Below are 20,968 nucleotides of genomic sequence, written 5' to 3'. Positions count from 1 at the left end.
TGAATGATTGACTATATGTGTATGGATAATTTCATGAACATTGATGCTGTTCGCCTGTTCCTTTGTTTTTGTTTGTTTTTTGTTCTTGTTTCTTTATTGTATGTCTTTAATTTATTTTATTGCAGTCTGCTTTAACTCAGCAGATCAACAAGCTCACAGCGTGGCACTGAGTGCCGCACTGCGAGCTTTGCAGATCTATTTCTGAAAAATCGTGAACATTTGAAAACACAAAAGTCTTTGAATATTTTTGACCTGATTCTAAATCCTTCTTCTAAATCTGTGGTTCTCAAACCTTTTCATGTCAAGGACCCCCAAAATGACCCACCTCAAAGTATGTTGTTCCAGGAAACACCCAGAAGCAAATATTTGAGTTACAAATGTTCGCTTTTAAAAAGATATATTCAAAGAGCTCGCAGTGCTGCACTTGGTGCTATTTTTCAATAGTTAAAGAATTAAATAATTCTAGGCCTAAATGGGTTAATGTAATGTGTACTGTACCTGAGAAGCTCTTTCTCCTTCTCCAGGGTGTTGAGCATGTTGACTGAGGTGGACTGTTGCAGGCAGTAGGTCTGGAAGGCAGGAAGCATGTTGACAAACTCCAGGAAGATCTCTCCGATGCACACCGTCAGCAGGTCCTCGTCTCTCTGCGGGGGAAGCAAAGCCGAGGGGCCCATATCGGTCAGTCGCCAAAGTCAGCACAACAGCCACTTGTACAAATGCAATCAAATGTGTGTGTGGTTTAGGGATGGGACGATATGAAAATGTCATATCGCGATTATTGTGACAAAAGAAATCGCGATTTGCACCATGAGTGATATTGTGATGTCACGTGAGGCATGGCGATTTTGTGATGTCACGGTTCATGCCTATGGTGATGACGTGTGTAGCATGACATCAAAATCTTTTATAAAAATTTGAATTACTCATCATGTAAGACTATTGAAGGTAGGAAAGATATAGCCTATAACATGCTCATGCCTCTGGGGAAAACCCAGTTTATTTTGAGTGTTCCTGTGCTCGCCATCCGAATTGGGGGACCCCTCTCGGATTATAGTAGTAAGATGAAGATCCACCTACAATACTGGACAACGGTTTGTGTTGTGTATGTCATCAGACCAGATCTCTGGTTGGCCTATAAGGTGTGAAAATACCATGAGACTTTCACTTAGTCAGAGTGAGAGCAAGAGGTATATTTATTAGTGGTAAAATGCATAGAAATGCACCGATACGCTTGGCAGCCTGTCAGCAAACAATCAGCTCTGCAACCAGACCGAAACAAGAAGACACAAATGAACCGAGGTCTTATCGCAGAGCTCAGCACTTCGCTTTAATTCCACCAGGAGAAGTAAAGACACGTCATCTGAAAAAGCACATCTGTAAAGAGTGTGACAAGAGTTTCAGTCAGTCAGTTCACCTGAGGTCACACCAGCGTGTCCACACCGGAGAAAAACCTTACCACTGTCTACAATGTGACAAGAGTTTCAGTAGGTTAGATGCTCTGAAGAGACACCAGCGTATCCACACTGGAGAAAAACCTTACCTCTGTAAACAGTGTGACAAGAGTTTCATTGACTCGTGTAGTCTAAAGAGACACCGGCGGGTCCACACGGGAGAAAAACCTTATCCCTGTAAACAGTGTGACAAGAGCTTCAGTGACTTGGCTAATTTGAAGCGACACCACCGTATTCACCCTGGAGAAAAGACCTTCTACTGTCAACAATGTGAGTTTTGGATTCGAGGGATGGCGCGCCTTCTGATGTGTGGATCTGCGTGCTCATGAATGCGAGCACAGCGCACAGTAGTACACTGATACTGTGTTCATCTGACACCATGGACATGCAGAAAATGTTCAAGAGGCAGGGGCTGAAATTTCTAAAAGGGCACTTTTGGAGGAAACATTGTAAATAGCAGACCTCCAAGCTCACAGCGTGTCGCAGCGTGACGCGTTGGTCGGCTATTATCGGTGTGTGTTGAATTAAACATAATCAAGTCAATACTGGAGATGTGGAGTAACGGCATGGATTCCTACACGGAGAGCGCAATTCTTTCAACATAAGATGCTGCATTCTAGTTCAGGAGAGTTTGGACAAGGCAATTCTCTTGAACGCTGCCTTCAGGTATGGCATGGAAAAGGGGGCATTTGCATTTCTTTCACCATAGTAAAAACTGCATTCATGGTTTGGAGAGGGCACTTATTACAGACGGATAAAAGGGAAAGGGCTCAAGCCCCCTTTGATGCCTACCGTATGTGTGCACGTGCCTGTCTGACACTGTGTCAGTGTTCCTTATCTCTCTTAATGGTCACTAATGAGATGATAAGATAAAGATTATGGTAAAGACTACAGAGCAACTGAAATGGATGATTCATTCATGTTTGTGTGTGCGTGCGTGCGTGCGTGCGTGTGTGTGTGTGTGTGTGTGTGTGCGTGTGAGTGTGTCACCTGGTCAAAGGCCTGGTCGATGCTGTCCTGGAGGTGCTCGGTGAAGCGCTCGTTGACATCGATGAGCTCCTGGACGTTGCCGAACACCACGGCCAGGTGCTCGGCGGTCAGCAGGCCGGCGCTCTGCATGGGGCAGTAGAACTCCTCCTTGATGATGCGGAGGTCCTCGCCGTAGCTCGACTCTGTGTTGAGGAACTCCAGGATGGCCTCCTTGCGCTCGGTGCGCAGCTTGGAGCAGCGCTCGCACATGCCCTCGCTCCCCCGCTCCCTGGTGGTGGAGGCTCCGCCGTCCCGCTGGCCGCAGTCGGGGCAGGGCCGCTGGGCCTCCCAGGCCCGGAGCGAGGCAGAGGGCCGCTTCCAGCCGCGGGCCAGGCCCGGCCCGATGCCGCTGTCCGTGCGCTCCACGTCGGCCCCGCCCCCGCGGCTGCGCCGGTGGTGGTGGTGGCGCCCCCCAGCGCGGGGCTCGCTGTCCTCCTCCTCGCGCTCGTCGCTGAGGCCCACCACGCCGCTGTCGGCGCTCAGGCTGCTGACGGTGCTCCAGCGGTGCTGCCCCGATCGCGTGACGCCCGGACCGCCCTGCCGCTCCTCGCCCCGTGGCTCTGAGCGGCCGCGCACCGCAGCAGGAGCTGGAGGGGGAGAAAACGAGACAGACGGACCGATCATTCAATTGCCTCTTATCAATTGCTTCGTAGATAATTTGTTCTCGTGCCCTCTTATCTTTCTTACCTGCTGCGTTCTTATCGGTCTTATCTCTTTCTGAGCTTCCTTGTGTGCAAGTACACACACACACACTTCCAATCCACACACCCACCCACACACATACACACCACACAGTAACATCCTCAAGTTGATGAGGGCCATTGTTAAATTAACATTGTGTATTTTATTGTGTAGAAGCACACACTACACGCAAACATTAACTTAACATACAGTACGTACAGTATACAGTGTAATATACAAATGTCAACTTCTCTATGAATGTATTTTGAAGAGTAACGGAGGAGTTTAGAAAGGAGGAAAATAAACAACAAAACCTTCACACAGTGTGTACTGTACGTATTATGCAGGCCTTGTTACTATCAAACATATTGCACAATGCAGCTTTTTCTTTTTTTAAAGGTATTTGTTTTGGGATCTTCTGCCTTTGTTTATGGCATACAGAGGAGATGGACAGGAAACGGGGAGAGAGAGAGAGGTGGGGGGAGAGACGCAGCAAAGATCGCCTGGGACTCGAACCCGGGACCCGGGCCTGCACAATGCAGCTTTAACGTTTATCTAACAGAGTATTTCAAGTGAAATTAGAAATCTCTTTCTCAAGATTTAGGAAGGAGAGCAGCATTAAGAGAACTGTGAAAATAACAAACAAACACACATAAAAGGTTTTATGTAGCAAAGTGAAAACGCTATACTCCAATAGCAGATGATGAGGATTAGGGTGCCAAGCCTATTTATATAATGTAGCGCAGGGGTCTTCAACGTTTTCAGGCCAAGGATCCCTTAGCTGAGAGAGAGATGGAGCAGGGACCCCCACTACATATCGTATAAAATTGTGTTGCAGATGTTCATCGATTTCTTATACAGCTTAGGCTTGTTTGACAGCACAGTATCAATGTGTATTTTCACACATTTAACCTCTTGAACTGTCAATACCTACTAGTCTGCTCTTCTTCTCCCAATCCTCTGTGCCAAAAAATAGCCGATCTACAAGCTCAAGACGCCTCGCAGTGCGAGGCGTCGTGACTCGTGAGCTTATAGATCTGCTATTTTTTGGCTAATGTTCCACTAAGAATAGGGATGCTAAAAAAACATGATCCTATCACACAAAGATTTGGCAGCCCCCCCTGTAGTAAATCTGAGGAACCCCTAGGGGTCCCGGACCCCCTGTTGAAGACCTCTGATGTAGCGTACACACTGAAGGCGGAGGCAACATCAGGGGCAGTTAAGGGCTCGGTGTCTTGCTCAACGAGACTTCGACACTATGCTTCAGTGGGGATCGACCAGGAAAAACCTCCAGAATCCCAAGCGGCTCTACCTGAGCCACTGCTGCCCTTACATAAATGTTGGCTAACAATGCATAGACAGATGCTGATCTTGCCAAGAGGGACACGGCTTTCGCAATAAGGTCAATCGTTGACATTACACCATATTGACTGACACACTGGACCTCCCGTCCAGGGCCAAACGTCTTCCTTTGTGAGTGAAGCTCAGGGTATTAATGCAGGAATTGAACGGGGCCAAAAGGCTAGAATATTCACTGTGAAATTGGGCACGATGTTGCATAAGGGAGGCGCAAAACGTGGACACAGCTTTTAATAATTAATATCAGTAAGTGGGCCAGATTGTAAAATGCCAGGCTTTGTTGCAGGGCCCCGCTGAAATATTGCCATTTAGATTTGACACGCAATGCATGGTGATTCACCCTCTCTGCGTGCAATGGGAGGGAGACGGATACGGGATATGAGGATACTGTACAAGTACAGGGATTTGAGGAGGGAGCCCAGAGGCAGTTCTCCATAGAAGGATTACAGCATCATGAAAGTTATGGTACAAGACGAGGGGGAGGGGTAGAGCCTATTTAGAGAGAGAAGTGGGTCTGGCAGGGGGGGGTTGATAATAGTTATTATGACATAACATCCTTCAACCGAAATGAAAATGTCACTGGGAGTCAGTGTGCATATGTGCATAAGAGACAAACAGTGCATGTTTCTAAATGATGTGTATCTGTATGTTTTTGCAGCTTTGGCTGTATGCCCGGTCTGCCTGTGAGTACTGTACATCACAGGACGTCTCACCACACTGGCTGTGTGGGAGAGACCGATGTTGAACTCAATTTGAAGATGCTGAGTTCGGAAATGAGTCACTTTGGAAAGGTATTCAGATTAGAGCATCAAAGATATGCACACAAATGGGTACAGCAAGATTACACATTATCTAACTCTAAATTACACAAATCTGTTTGTATGTGTGTGTCTGCACATCGTGCATATCACGAGAACAGTCCAATGACGCAGCACCTGCATCGCAGAGGACCAGAGGGAGTGCAGTGCCTGGCGTCGGGTGGGTTGGATGCAGGCGATTGTCCAGAATCGCAGATCCAACCGATATGCCCGCATACAGTATATAGGCATATATGGAGATCCGATTGTCCAAAACCGCAAATCCCTCCGAGATGACCGTATATGGGCATATGCTGATGACATCAAGGATCAACCGTCCGACGGATCGACTTACATTTCGGTGTGTGTGTTGCAGAGGACCAGAGGGAGTTCATCGCCAGAACCTAACTCGTAGGATACCTCAGGATCCTTTCTTCTGATCAGGTCAAGATGATCGACACGGTGGGGGTCAGGACCCCTAACTTCATGCCAAACCCGTGGCTTCAGAGGAAACAAATGGACGTCACTGTCCTCCATCCAGGCAAGCCCACAGTCTCCAAGGCTGAGATCGGGGAGAAGCTTGCCAAGATGTACAAGACTACTCCCGACGTGGTGTCCGTCTTCGGCCTCAGGACCCAATTCGGTGGTGGCAAGACGACGGGTTTCGCCATGGTGTACGACTCCCTAGGCGACGCCAAGAGGTACGAGGCCAAACACAGACTCACAGACACGGACACGGCAGACGATAAAAAGGTGACCTCCAGGAAACAGCGCAAGGAGCGTAAGAACAGAATGAAGAAAGTACGAGGCACCAAGAAGGCATCGGTCGGCGCTGCTGGCAAGAAGTGAGCCTGGGTTCGGGGAGGAGCTTCATGTTCAAGATATTGTCATCGAATAAAAAAGTTTAAAAAATCGAATAAAATAAAAAATAACTCATCGGTTAGGCGGTTGTCCAGTTCCACTGATCTGACCATTATGCCCATATACTGTATAGGCATATATGGAGATCCGGTTGTGCAGAACCACCAATCCAATTATGGGCATAATGCAGATGACATCAGGGATCGCCATATATGGGCATGAAAGAGAAGTACACACAGATACAGAGAGCTCCATGTATGGGCATAAAAGGGACACAAGCAGACCGACAGATACTGAGATCTCCATATACTGTATACTATATGAGCATTAAAGGGACACAGACAGACAGGTACAATGGGTACAACAGGTATTGCAGTTGGTAGCGCTGTCGCCTCACAGCTGGGGGCGTGTTATGTCCCCCGCGTCATCAGTGCCCATACCTTAGGTGGGGTTGGCGAAAGGGCCTTTCTGTGTGGAGTTTGTTCATCCCGTCACGTGTCCCCATAGGTACCCACACATAAAACATGCAATAATCCTGGTTCCTAGAAAGGAACTGTTGGAATAACGTCCACACGCTACATCCTGCCTGGGAAACTCCCCCGCGTGCGCGCGCGAGAGCGCCGATTAGACGCGCTATGGCCCTGGTCGCAACAAAGACTCGGTAAGAAATACACAAGAAACTTTTTAGCTATTCTTAGCGGTGCTAACCGCTCCTACATCTGGCTTTGTCTGTTTATCCTGTGTCTGTCCGGACTGTCATCATTGGTCAACTGGTCTCTGTTTGTACGTATGGCCAGGGTCACATTGGCCAAGCTTCACGGCACGCGTAATGAAATGAACTCAAAGATAGCACTGCTCACTTCACACTGGTGTGAAGTTAATTTAGAGTTGCCAATTTTTTTTTTCTCTTTTTCTCCCCAATTTAGTCTTTATGCCAATTAATTCCTCCACACACTTTTCTGTGTACTTGTCACTGCTGTTCTGTCCTACTGACTCACCTGCCAGGGAGGACGCAGAACCTTCGTCCTACTCCTCCCGCCCAACACTCCCTGCCGACAGGTAACGCCCCCAGCCCGTAAGAGTACATGCAATGACCAATATCATCCTCCCCGCCCTGGCTTCCCTCCTCCAAAGAAGGGCCAATTGTGTTCTGACGCCCAACAAAGCCAGATGAACCACAGTGGACCAATGTCCACAGTTGCAACAATGAAGATGACCCTCAAGGGATTTCTGTTAGTCTTAGAGACTTAGACCTCTGACCAAACCAACCCCTACATACACCTGAAAACCCTAGACAACACATTATTTTCTCTCCATGGTTCTATTCCATTCCTGTATGTATCCACCATCTGCTCTGACACCTCTCTGTATTGATAGGAACACATGGTAGAAAACAATTTACAGTTTAGGCATTCTGCAGACGCTCTTAACCCAGAGCGACTTAACTCAGCAGCCTAGATTAGAGGCCATGTCACAGGTCACCGGACACCAAGCTTACGTTTAACTGCAAACTGGTCACACTAATACTGAAGCACACATAAATAAGAGTTCTAAATGATAACGTATTCAGAAATCCTTAACATGCCTCACAGGCATTCCTAACAAAGCAATGACTCCGAAACCCTAGAAAACTATGTGAACCATCACCATGTTATCCTCCTCACAATGCCACATGACAAGACTATGAAGGCCAGGGGTGTCGCACCAAATTCTGTTCCCTTGGTACAAGGATTCACGGCGGGGCCCCCATGAATGTTCTTCATAGGGGGAGGGGGTTTAACCCATTTAGACTGGAAGGCAATTATTACGCATTATTTTGTGCTTTAACTATTGAAAAATAGCAGATATAAAAGCTCACAGCGCGGCACCGACTGCCGCGCTGCGAGCTTGTAGATCTGCTATATATTTTTTTTTTCAATCGTGAAACTTTGTACAAGTCCTTCCAAGGTTTTTTGAAAAACCTATGTTTCTATATCAGTGGCGCTCAAACATTTTCATGTGAAGGACCCCCAAAATGATATGTATTTGGCCACGGACCCCTATCTCAAAATGTTTAGTTCCAGGGACCCCCCAGAATCAAAATTAGAGATGATACAAAAGTTCGCTTAAAAAATACATATATTCAAAGATTTGCACACATTTTCACGACTCTTCAAAAATAGCAGATCTACAAGATCTGTGAGCTTGTATATCTGCTATTTTTCAATAGTTAAAGCACAAAATAATGAAGGCCCCTCCACCTTGGGCCCTAGTAACTCAGTCCCACTTTTCCCCCCCTTGTGACACCCCTGATGAAGGCTACTCACCGCTGTCTCGGTCGCGGTCTCGCTCTCTGTCCCTGCGCTGGCTGTGGAGCCGTGCGGCCGCAGCGATCTTCATCTCCAGCTGCTTGCGCTTGGCGGCGTCGGCTGGCATGGGGTCGCTGTAGTGGGGCCGGAGGCGGCACTCGCGCTGTGTCCTCGCCGCCTTCGCCAGCTCATAGGCCGCGTCCGAGCTGGAGCGCCTGCAGGCCAGCCCAGGGTGCTGCCAGTTGGACAAACAAACGAACGTAAGCGTCAAATCGACAGTGGTGGAAAAAGTACTTAAATGTTTTAAAAGTATCAATACTGCTTAATAGAAATACTCTGTAAGGCTGCATCCACACCAAAGTATACAGGTCTACAGTATGAGAGTGGATTCCCCATTCCGCCAATGCATTTTTCATGCGTTTTCGTGCCAGTAGAGGATTTCTGCAAAGAAACGCTCCTTTCTCATTGAAACGCATTGGCGGAATGGGGAATCCACTCTCATAGGTACTTTGGTGTGGGTGCAGCCTTAAAAGTGAAAGTCTGGAATTCAAAATGTACTTGAGTAAAAGTAAGATAGTATTGGTATGAAAACGTACTTAAAGTACCAAAAGTAAAAGTGCAAAATATTTGAAAATAGCAGATCTACTGCTCACAACACGTCGCGATGCGACACGTTGTGAGCTTGTAGATTGTCTATTTTCAAACATCCTAGGTATAAAATTAAATAATTCTTTGGGGAAATTGAAACAATTAAATACAATAAGAAATATTCAAAATAAATGAAAAAAGTTATCAAAAAAAACACGGCCTGCTCACGTATTAGGAGGGTAGTATGAGTCATCAGAAAAAATAATGGGTGTTTTTAATGAATCTATCATGGTTAAAATTACAATGGGTGTGTATGGGGCCCTCCTCCTAGGTCCTCTATGACCTAGAGGAGGATAGCATGTATATCAAATATCTAAATACTGAATTAAGCAAATTAAAAACTGTCCAGGGTGTTCATAAAAGCCTGATTAGACGATAAAATGACCAAAAGTATACTGTATGTACTTAGTTGCTTTACCCCACTGCAAATGGATTGCCTGTTGCTATGGCAACGTACGCATGTAAAAAGAGAGGAACGCTATCTTCTAATAGTTTGTGTTACTGGATAGAAAATGAGAGTGTGAAAGCAATGACAGTTAGGCGAGTGTAAGATTGTGTTGCATCGATGTTCGGTTTCGTAATGCGTAATGCGATTGCATAACATACACGGGATATCCCATCAGACAGCTCCGGCGATATGCAGGCACAAACTCTTAGACTGGGCACTCAAACTTAATGTGGCGTATGGTCGGAAAATTACATATCCAATAAAACAGCTCAGCCTTGAAGATAGAACCAAAGTCCCCCAGGAGAGAGAAGAACTACTTGCGGCATGTGTCTTCCAAGGCAAGCAGAGGAATTCTCTGGCACATACAGTAGCAATCATCTGCAGATCCAAGAATGTCTGTCTCTCATCATTCCAGAATCCTCCTGCCCTCTCTGGTATGGCCCTTGGGATTGGAGGACCCCATGGGGTGAAAGTTCAAAGGTCCTCGCTATGACACATGACACCTTTGTAGATAGAGGTCTGGCCTCGATCGCCAATCTCTAACAATATTGACGTTCACATGATTGATTGTGATCCCCTCGCCACCCCCACCCCAAATGCTGACAATTCCTTGAACAACAACAACAACCTTTAGCTGCGCATCCCTCGCAGCCTAAAGGACGTAGCGTAGGAGAGGGTGTGTATTTTCATAACACCGCATGACAAGCAGACAGGACATTACACTACAGGCCACAAGGCTCAGGTAACACAGCAGAATAGTTGATTTCAGAGAATAGTTGATGTCACAACCCGTCGCAATGCGACGTGCTGGGAGCTTGTAGATCGGCTATGTTTGCAAATATTTTTAATAGGGATTTAGGTGATTAGAACCAGCAAAAGACAACACTTGTGCCATATCATGGTATTATAATATCCAAAATCCAGGATGATTTCTACACTCTCATCACGATATTGATATAACATCAATATGTTGCCCAGCCCTACGCGGGAGCAAATTCTCCATTGCGGAGGTCACCGGTGCAATGACAACTGCCAACCTTAGTGTGTGCACGTGAACCGTGACATCTGTCACCTTATAAGCCACCTCCTGACATTACACATGACGACCGCAATACAGCAAAGCCCCCCCTCCCCCCCCCTCTCCCCCGGTCAATCGTACTCTCACCTCTGCAATAGAGGCGAGTGAGAGACATGGCTGGTGGTGTGACAGCCCCAGACCGAGAGGAACGCACACACACACAACATTAGCGGTGGCTAAATAAAGGCTAGTGCAAACAGAGGCATGCAGAGCTGAAATGAAGACGCCAGTTACCAGCGGCCGTCGACCGGGGGGGGGGACTTAATCCTCCTTCACCGCATCGTCGCACATAAACCTGTTTTCTTTTCTTTTTTTTGCAGGGAAGACGGGAGTGCAGAGAGCCGCACGGTCGTCCCTGTCAGACTCTCACCACCAACCCCTGCATGAGTGTGCATCCGTGTGAGTGCTGTGTGTGTGTGTGTGTGTGTGTGTGTGTGTGCGTGTGTGTGTGTGTGTGTGTGTGTGTGTGTGTGTGCGTGTGTGTGTGTGTGTGTGTGTGTGTCGCAGTCCCCTTGCCTCAACCATCCTTGAATGGTAATGATACCATGCACTCCTCCACAGATTACGGTGCATCTCCGTCGGCAAACGGCAAAGGATGGAGAGACGGTGAGGCGAGCGGGCATGCACGTGTGTGTGTGCGCGTGCACACAGACGGGAAACTGTCTAAATAACAGGCAGAAAGAGAGAGAGAGAGAGAGAGAGAGAGAGGGGGTCCTTACGCATTCTGCTGGTTCCTCTGCTGCTGCTGCTGCGGGCGTCTCGTCGCTCGCCTCCGCTCCGCAGGCCGTTGCCGCCGTTGCCATGGCGACGGGCGAGGATTGACAGTGGGCCGGGGGGGCGGTGATGTCAGAGCCTCCTTCCCGGTCACCTGACACCCTGACGGGGGTCTCAGCTGACGGGCTCTCTGCACTGCAGCTGGAGAGGCGGAGGGAGCGGGAGAGGGAGAGGGAGCGGGGAGTGCAAGAGAGAGGACGGACGGACGTGGGGAAAGGGGGAAGAAGAGGGAAGCGGGGAACGGATGGAAGGGGGGAAAGGAGGCAAACCGAGGAGGGAAGGAAAGGAGGGGGGCAGAAGGCAGCGGAGGTTTAGGGAGAGGTGGAGAAAGAGAGAGAGAGAGAGAGAGGGGAGAGTGTGGTGAAATAAACTGTGACTAGGGATGGGACGATATGAAAATGTCACATCACGATTATTGTCACAGAAGAAATAGCGATTTACGATATGTATTTTTTGGCAAAGAGATTTGGTAGAGAGTGAAAAAATTAGTGTATCAAGTACGTATATTATTAAGTACATTTTACCAATAGAGGGTTTAAATGGTATAGCGATAATAATATGCAGCTCGGCAAATAAAAGGTGAATTGATCCCAGTGCATGACGGAGGACGATATCACGATGAATTAAATCTCGACGATACGATTATCGCTTATCGTCCCATCCCAACTGCGATCCAGAGAAAAGGAGAGGGAGGTGGGATAGCATTGATTGCAGGCTTTGCAGCGAGACGGACGGTGTGCACTCTCCTCCTGTACACCGTCCGTCTCGCTGTGTCACATGTTGCCTCTTTCCCTCCCCCCGCTATACACTCTCATCCATCTCCTGTCCCCCTGCTCCCTGCCGTCCAGTCAGTGTCCTCCACCCACCCACCCACCCACCCACCCACCAGCCCCCCCCCCTCCAGGGACGGGTCTGTCCAGTCACAACCAAGGAACCCCAGGGGAACGGTGATTAGACGCATCAGTGGCCATTAACACCTGAACCCCTTTGACCAAGGTCGCTGACAGGGGGGCTGGCACGCACGCACACACACACACACAAACGCACACGCACGCACGCACGCACGCACGCACGCACACACACACCCACACACACACACACACACACACACAGGCACGGCAACTCGCAAAAGCATCATCATGCATCTCCTTGGTTCCTTTGTCTGCTAACTGGCTGAGTGGCTGGATAGACACGCACGGCACACTGGGCCCGCGTGTGCTCAGTGCCGGGGAGGCGGACACCAGTGTTGCCATGTCTGCTTATTATAAGCGACTTATGGGCTTGTTTTTCCTCTAAAGTCGCTTGCAAATATTGGTGCTTGCGCTTCTATTGGACTTGTTTCTTAAGTGTAGTTGCTTATTTGGGCTTGCTTCCTAAAACGTTGTTTAAACCAATGGTTAATATTTGTCCACGGGACTGTAAATGTAAATATTTTGTGCCAGGGACCCCCCACCAGAAAATATTCCACATTTGCCACTTTTTTTCAAGAATGTTTTTTGAAAATATAGTTAGATCTATAGCTCACAGTCACAACGCGTCGCGACTATTGAATCGTCACTTTTCAAATCGCCAACGTATATAGGTTTGAAGTGCTCATGTGGCCTATACAGTAGTCGCTTCTTTTGGGCTTGTTTTCATAGACCTGGTTGCTTATTTCTCTATTTCTCTCGCAAAGTCTGGCAACACTGGCATCCACTGTATACACAGGGACAAATGACACATGGTTGGACACAAATTGCAAACATCCAAAGCACAAAAGAACTATCTGCAAATCCTACCAAACAAGCTGCTACGATATAGGACAACAGAGGCAGGATCAGCCATTTATTGAAAAGATATCCTAAAACCTTGAAGAATTCGAGTTGAATCATTTTGAGATAGAGAGGGCTAGAGTGCATCCTGTGTTGAAACACCTCTTTGATTCGATCTATGACATTTCTTCCATGTTTCTTACTTAAATATAAAACTGACACTGACGTTGCAATTTCATTTGAACAATTCAAAACATACAGTATAGCCTAGAGCAGGGGTCTTCAACAGGGGGTCCGGATCCCCTAGGGGGTCCTCAGAGTTACTACAGGGGGTCCTCCAAATCTTTGTGTAATAAAAACCTTTATATAAAAAAAACTATATTAACCACTTGAACCCTAGCTTCCATGTTCTGAGAACTTAAGACAAAAATAGCAGATCTACAAGCTCACAACGCCTCGCGCTGCAAGGCGTTGTGAGCTTGTAGATCGGCTATTTTGGCAAAGAGGTTTGGTGTAGAGGGGAAAAAGAGCACACTAAGTATAGAGTGAAAGGTCAAGTTTATTAAGTATTAACGGTTCAAGTGGTTAAATATCTGAAAACACAAATTGACATGAATTCAAAATACACTGACGATTGGGCTGTCAAACAATGAAACTATACGGAATCTATGATAAGGTTGTGGGGGTCCCACTCCCTGCTTCATCTCTCTCTCAACTAAGGGGTCCTTGGCCTGAAAACGTTGAAGACCCCTGGGCTAGAGCCATGGTTTCTAGAATTTCATTATGAAATGTCATAAGATGAAAATAAGATGCGGCGTTCTAAATTCCTCAACGTTGACATTTAGACAAATTCATTACTACACTGGAGGTTAACTCATAATTGTCATCCTCTGCATTCAGCACCAGAATGCTTTTCACGTCATCTCATGCACTAGCATAGCTGACAGTCCAATCATTAACAGGCCAAGCGTGCATGGTTTGGTGGTGTATCATTTCACTTTGTTAAACTGTCTTAATTGGCCATGATATAACCTCATTTGGCCTGCCGATGTGCTGTTCCCTTTAGCCTGTCGCTGAACATCACACATCCCCGTGGTGAAGCACCGTGAGGTCTCATTAATTCATCGTCTCTTACATAACGCTGTCTTGTCTTGAGGACTTGCCCTCCCAGACCAGTGAAATGACTCCGTGCGGAAAGTCGGACACGCTATTTGGTTGCTGGCATGCATCCATATTTTCGCTATTAGGGATGGGACGATATGAACATTTCATATCACGATTATTGTGACAAAAATAATCGCGATTTACGATATTATCGCGTTAATCAAAATCCACTTGCCAAAAAAATGGTAGATCTACAAGCTCACAACGTGTCGTCGCAACGTGACGCGTTGTGAGCTTGTACATCTATTTTTGGCAAAGACATTTGATAGAGAGTGAAAAAAGACTATCAACTAAATATATTATAAGTACCTTTTACCAATTATAGAGGGTACCGGATATGCAGCTCGGCAAATAAAAGTAGAATTGATCCCAGTGCATGATGGAGGACGATATCACGATAAATTAAATCTTTTTTAATGACGATCTCATCCCTAATCATTATCTAAAATCGATGTCGATTGGATGTCCTAACACATCCAAGAGCATCATGTCAATGAAGTGACATAATATTATTCTTCAAAACAAGTTTTTTTTTTCACCGTGAATAAAAAAATCACACCCGTGTGAACTGAGCGGTGGTTAACCACTAGACCAAAGGAGATACTAGACTTTTGAGGCTTCAAGGCTGGGGCTGCGACTCTCTCCGTCACACATAGAAGGAAGCATGAGGTCAGTCTCTCCCCAGGTTGGCAGAGGGATTACATTAGATAATTGGCACTGGGTGAAAAATGGGTTGCAAAATCGTGGGATAAAAATGTAAGAAAAATAAATTGTTAAAGCATTAAATAATTCTAGGCCTAAATGGGTTAAGGTTTAGAGCTATAAAACATTCAATTGGTTTCCCCTTGGAAACACTGTGATTAAAACCTTTCCATGCCAATATTACCTGTCAGACATCAGATGATGCATGAGAGGTAATAACCTGAACCTTAATTTATTGGCAAATCACTGTGAATGATACATCACCTCTTACTGCAGCAAGGGAGACATTGAAATTAGCCTGGCTGTCATTTTCTTACCAATTACATATCACTCCTTCTGAATTCAATGTATTAGACCAGTGGTTTTCAATCGTTTTCATATCAAGGTCCATTATTTATTCAGCATTTGAGCCACGGACCACCATTTGATGAGACCCAAACGTAGAATATTGTGTAATCGTTGGATAAGATTTCGTCAAAGATTCCATGCTGTATTGATGTTGGTACAATAGGAGAGATAACAGGCAATCGTTGATAAAAGAAAATTACAATTCTTCTACATTCTCTATTTGTGTAGACTTCTTGTAAATTGAGTAATGCAGGAGTTTAACAATAATTTAACTCTTGAGAGCGTAAAATGAAACCGAGTTTGTTTCATCTTACGCTCTCAAGAGTTAAGGATCTATCAGGGTCCATTTGGTTACCAACTCTCCATCATTTACAGCTGGAGACCAGCTGGAACCCCCTCAAGGATCAACGGTGGTCCCCGGACCACTGGTTGAAAACCACTGTATTAGACAATGAGGCCCTAAAACACACATAAACAGAAAATGTTGCACGTGGGGAATATAAAGCGAGCTAAACGCGTCGTCCAGGTCTTTATTATAGCCAGCTATGCTGCAATGATCCGCTAGCTCCAGTGCTTTGCAGTGCGGCATATATTCCATAAAAGGCTCTCAGGTGTAATAATGTGAATATGAGTCTAATAACGTGGCGAGGAGCCCATCATGAACTATACAGCAGGGGTTTTCAAAGTGGGTGACAGGGCACCCTAGGGTGCCGTGACAGCAGTCCAGGGGTGCCGCGACATGATTTGATAATATTTGGAATTTATTTGAACACTTGAAAGAATATTTAGTATCATTTTAAACTTGAAGTACAAAGTTATTTTCAGTCAGTTCTAACCAAAATGGCTATTATCTCAACGCTTTCCTCGCAACATAATCACTAAAATATCGTCACTGTCGGGCAGAAACCTCCTATTTCCAAGTTTCAAATGTGTACGTCTTTTGGTAAAGCAAAGCCCTGCTTCATCATACAAGACTGTCGCACAAAACTAGTGAAAACAGCCGATCTACAAGCACACAACGCCTCGCATCGCGAGGCGTTGTGTGCTTGTAGATCTGCTGTTTTTTTTGTAGATCTACTGTTTTGTGTGCTTGTAGATCTGCTGTTTTTTTTGTAGATCTGCTGTTTTCACTAGTTTAGTACATTTTATAGATGATGAATACAAAACGAATCGCTAGGCGTTGTGTGCTTGTAGATCTGCTGTGTCACTAGTTTTGTACATTTTATAGATGATGAATACAAAACGAACGGTTTTGGACATACAAGGTTTCCACCCGACAACGACGATATGCTATAAATATAAGGTGCTGGGACTGAAATTTATAATGTAGGGGTGCCTCGGATTAAAAAAATATTTATGGGGTGCCCTGAGACAAAAAAGTTTGGGAACCCCTGCTATACAGTACGTGTTCTGCATCCACATTGCTCCGCGGGGGAACCACTACAACAGAGACTTGTTTGGTGGAGTCAAAGGCCCCCCCAAGGGGTGGGGGCACGGATCAAACGGAATATCATGAATATAGATCTTCAAATATTAAAATATTCACGGATCCTGAAGCTAATGGGAGGGCAAAACATAGATCCCATAAGGGAATACGTGTTGATGATGCACTGTGGGTTATTTGGAGCATGCTGGAGCGAGATCTGGACAAAGAATAATGTTGTGGTTGGAGCTGTGGTCTCTGTCTGAGCCGGTTTTAAGTAGGGGACTCCGGAAGGTTTTTGCACGTGTAAAGGCCTTTGCAGACAGGTGCCGATTTTCCGCACGGAGACAACGGACAATATTACGTTCCGAATAAATCGGACACGTGCGAATTATATTGTCTTTTTTTTTTCCGTTGCTGAAAATCGGACTCTGTCTACAAAGACCTTTAAGGCGATTACCGGACAAATTAATGTGCACACACGCACAGACACGCCTAGACCAAGACACAAAGAAAGCTGAAGTCAAATCACACACATGCACACACACACACACACACACACACGCACGCACGCATGCACGCACGCACGCACGCACGCACACACACGCGCACGGGCGAGCGCACACACACTTATATTTTTGCTGTCTCCATGAAGCTGAGTTGCAGCCATCCATCATCTCCTTCCAGCAGTGCAGACAAAGAAATGACAGCCAGTGGAGAGTGCTGACAGGCCGGGGGAGAGATAATGCCTATCTCCTATCTATCACATTCTCAGGACAAGGGGGGGAAAATTCAAGGCTGTACCGTGAATCCCTCTATAGTTCTTATCGTTTAGCTCCTCGTCTGCACCCCCTCGCGAGTTCAGACTTCAGGGTCAAGTATTTCTACTGGGTAGAGGGCAGGATGGAACGGCCCTCAGTCGGTGCCAAAACACGCTCACCCTCACACCTCCTGCCTGTCCTCCATCAGACAAACCACGACAGCCTGATAGGCTACATCCGTTTGACCAACACATCCAGGCCAGCTGCCATCAAGAGAGACAGAGAGGCAGAGAGAGAGAGAGAGAGAGAGAGAGAGAGAGAGAGAGAGAGAGAGGTAGAGAGTAGGGTTGGGACGATAAGCGATATTATTGTTTATCGTGATAAAAAACACTCACGATAATCGTATTGTGCAGATTTAATTTATCGTGAAATTATCCTCTGTCATGGACTGGGATCAATTCACATTTTATTTGCCAAGCGGCATATCCGGTACCACTTATAATATACGTACGTCTTTTTCACTCTCTATCAAATGTCTTTGCCAAATATTGTTTGGCAAATGTTCCGCCCCAGGATAATGGATTTTGACTATTGTGATAATATCGTAACCCTTTTGTCACAATAATCGTGATATGACATTTTCATATCGTCCCATCCCTAGTAGAGAGAAAGAAAGACATTGAGAAGAGAGAGAGAGAGAGAGAGAGAGAGAGAGAGAGAGAGAGAGAGATTTCCTATAGACCCCTTGCAAAGACACTGTAGCTACTCTCCCAGGGAGCCAACCCTGTTACCTCCAGCAGCTGTTGGCACGATAACTGAGATAAACTGATACACCACCAACACACAGTACATGAATGCACTGGCACAAGACACACACTGGCTTGCATGTGCTGCACCTGCCACCTAACACACATATATATATATACTGTATGCCTTTCACACACACACACACACACACACACACACACACACACACACACACACACACACACACACACACACACACACACACACACACACACACACACACACACACACACACACACACACACACACAGACACACACAGACAGAAAGACTCACCCTTCAGCCTGTGCAATCATTTGCCCCAGTCCCAGATGCCAACCACATGATCTAATTTCAACATCAAAGACATTAATTACATCTTCAAACAAGCCATTTGGCAAAATACTGTGATCTCATCAGTGAGGAAGAAAAGCCCACGTAGCCCTGTCTGTCGAGCTCCATAATTAAACGGCAGCCAATTTGATTTATGTCTCCCTTACATTTCAATATGGGTTTGCATCAAGTCCAAAACAATGTCATATTACGCACGCAGCAGCGCACGCACGCACACGCACAAGCACACGCACAAGCACACTCACACTCACACTCACACTCACACACACACACACACACACACACACACACACACACACACACACACACACACTCTCTCTCTTCCCAAGCATTTTCATGTCAAGGACCCCCGAAATTGTTATGAGCAGTATTTGTACCCCCCCCCCCCCCATCGTATTGAGGAGATTTAATTTATCGTGATATACTCCTCCGTCATGAAATGGGATCAATTCACCTTTTATTTGCCAAGCTGCATATCCACTACCACTAAACCCTCTATAATTGGTAAAAGGTACTTATTATATACATACATCTTTTTTTCACTCTCTATCAAATGTCGTTGCCGTAGTCGAACAATAGCCGAACAAGCTCACAATAGCCGAACAAGCTCACAACGTCCGCCCCCAGGATAATGGATTTTGATTATCGGGATAATATTGTAAATCGGAATTTCTTCGGTCACAATAATCGTGATGTGAAACTTTCATATGGTCCCATCCCTAACCTGGACACCCGCTCTGAGAACCAGACCGCTGCCTCAACGACCCTGGCCCAACATCCCATCTGGAGATATCTGGACTAACCTCTTCTTGATGAGATCCAGAGCGGAGCCGATGAGGCCGTCCTTCATCTTGTAGATCTTGGCTCCGTAGCGGGACAGGTCCGTCCCCTCCAGCAGCAGGGCGGGACAGCAGCTGGAGGGCCGCTCCCAGCTCACCCTGTGATCAGGGGTTGTTGTCACCATTAGGACATTTTACGTGACGATTAATTGTCACTCAAATAATTTGCGATTAACGATTCGATTGTGTATTTGTCGTTGACCATTACGTTTCTGTTTGGCTTTTGTCAAAGTTGCACATTGCAGATATGACGCATAACCTAAACATACAAAGAACTTGACAACTTTACACTTAAAAAAAGAAAGTTGATAGTGGAAATAGCCGATCTACAAGCTCACAACGCGTTGCATTGTGACGCGTTGTGAGCTTGTAGATCTGCTATCTCCCACTATTTTTTTTAAATGTTTGAAAACACATGAACATGTTTCAACATGGAAACGATTATGACGATTATGACAAAATAATCACGATTATATCAAATAACTGTGGTGAGAGGATTTTATGTCATAACTGTGACAAGCCCACTGTACCTGTGATGGGGGAGGAGAGGGACGGAGCTGGCCGGCTCCAGGCTGCTCCTCCTGGGTTTGACGCAGCCCTCCTCCTCCACCTCTGCCCCTCCTACCGCGGGGGTCGTCTCCGAGGAGGCCGCGCCGGCCAGGGTCTGCAGGGGCGAGCGGGGAGCGGGGCCCGTGCGGATGGGAGAGAGCGTGGCCGCGGCAATGGAGGAGACGATGGAGGAGGCCTTGGAGGAGGTGGAGGTGGAGGGAGGCGTCTCTGGGGAGCAGTGTCTGCCCTCACCGCCACCTGTCACGATCAGGACATTTCAGTCGACGATTAATTGTCATACAAATATTTGTGGTTGATGATTGAATCGTGTTTGGCATTGGAACATATAAATATATAAAGTACATTTCTGTTTGCCTTTGAGGCGTTAATGTAAATTGCTCATGCATTGCAGGCCAAATAAAATAGGTAACTTAAATGACACTAAGGTCTCAGAGGCACTTGCCCATCGGACAAGTACGGGTCATGTTCTACTTGCCCAAAGGTCATGCCCACTTGTCCAAAAAGTAAATCGCATCGTCCATTATAAAATGATAGGTAAAATTTGTATTACCGTTCAATTTAACACTTATTTTGTGTTAGTTCCTGGGGCTGTGCGATTAAAAAATGTCATACCTAATCTTTAATACAAATTCCTACATAGCTATGATTGAATATGACTATGGGTTCACACCTATTTTATATTTTAAAGTGTAGCAACAGTGAAAACACCACATTATATCTGGTGCTGTGTTTATAGACAGTTGCATCCCCGCATAAACAAGCACTTGCCCAGTCGGGCAACCTGAATGTAAACTCCACCTGCCTTAAAGTTTTATTTACCTGCCAGGGGCAGGTGGGCAAGCCTTAGTGTCAATGGC

At 46.3% G+C, this 20,968-nt stretch overlaps 2 protein-coding genes across 2 annotated transcripts in view; one reads left to right on the top strand and one right to left on the bottom strand.

Annotated features, from left to right (window-relative positions):
* Nucleotides 1–20,968, bottom strand: part of arhgef49 (Rho guanine nucleotide exchange factor 49) — a gene marked incomplete at both ends in the record, with an annotated part of 56,488 nt that overhangs the window by 2,652 nt on the left and 32,868 nt on the right. Inside the window, 6 exons of the mRNA XM_080753589.1 lie at nt 499–644; nt 2,442–3,067; nt 8,485–8,701; nt 11,360–11,555; nt 19,506–19,640; nt 20,072–20,348. Coding sequence (XP_080609715.1) covers nt 499–644; nt 2,442–3,067; nt 8,485–8,701; nt 11,360–11,555; nt 19,506–19,640; nt 20,072–20,348 — 1,597 coding nt within the window. The remainder of the gene's footprint in view (nt 1–498; nt 645–2,441; nt 3,068–8,484; nt 8,702–11,359; nt 11,556–19,505; nt 19,641–20,071; nt 20,349–20,968) is intronic.
* LOC308307856 (small ribosomal subunit protein eS24-like) lies at nt 5,768–6,166 on the top strand (the record flags this gene model as incomplete). Its single annotated transcript, XM_080753163.1, has 1 exon — nt 5,768–6,166. One exon carries the CDS (start codon nt 5,768–5,770, stop codon nt 6,164–6,166), a length of 399 nt encoding a protein of 132 aa, XP_080609289.1.

This window comes from Nannobrachium achirus (assembly GCF_963921795.1).
Source record: "Nannobrachium achirus genome assembly, chromosome: 22".
NCBI lineage: Eukaryota > Metazoa > Chordata > Actinopteri > Myctophiformes > Myctophidae > Nannobrachium > Nannobrachium achirus.
This window is presented reverse-complemented; position numbering and strand designations above follow the sequence as displayed.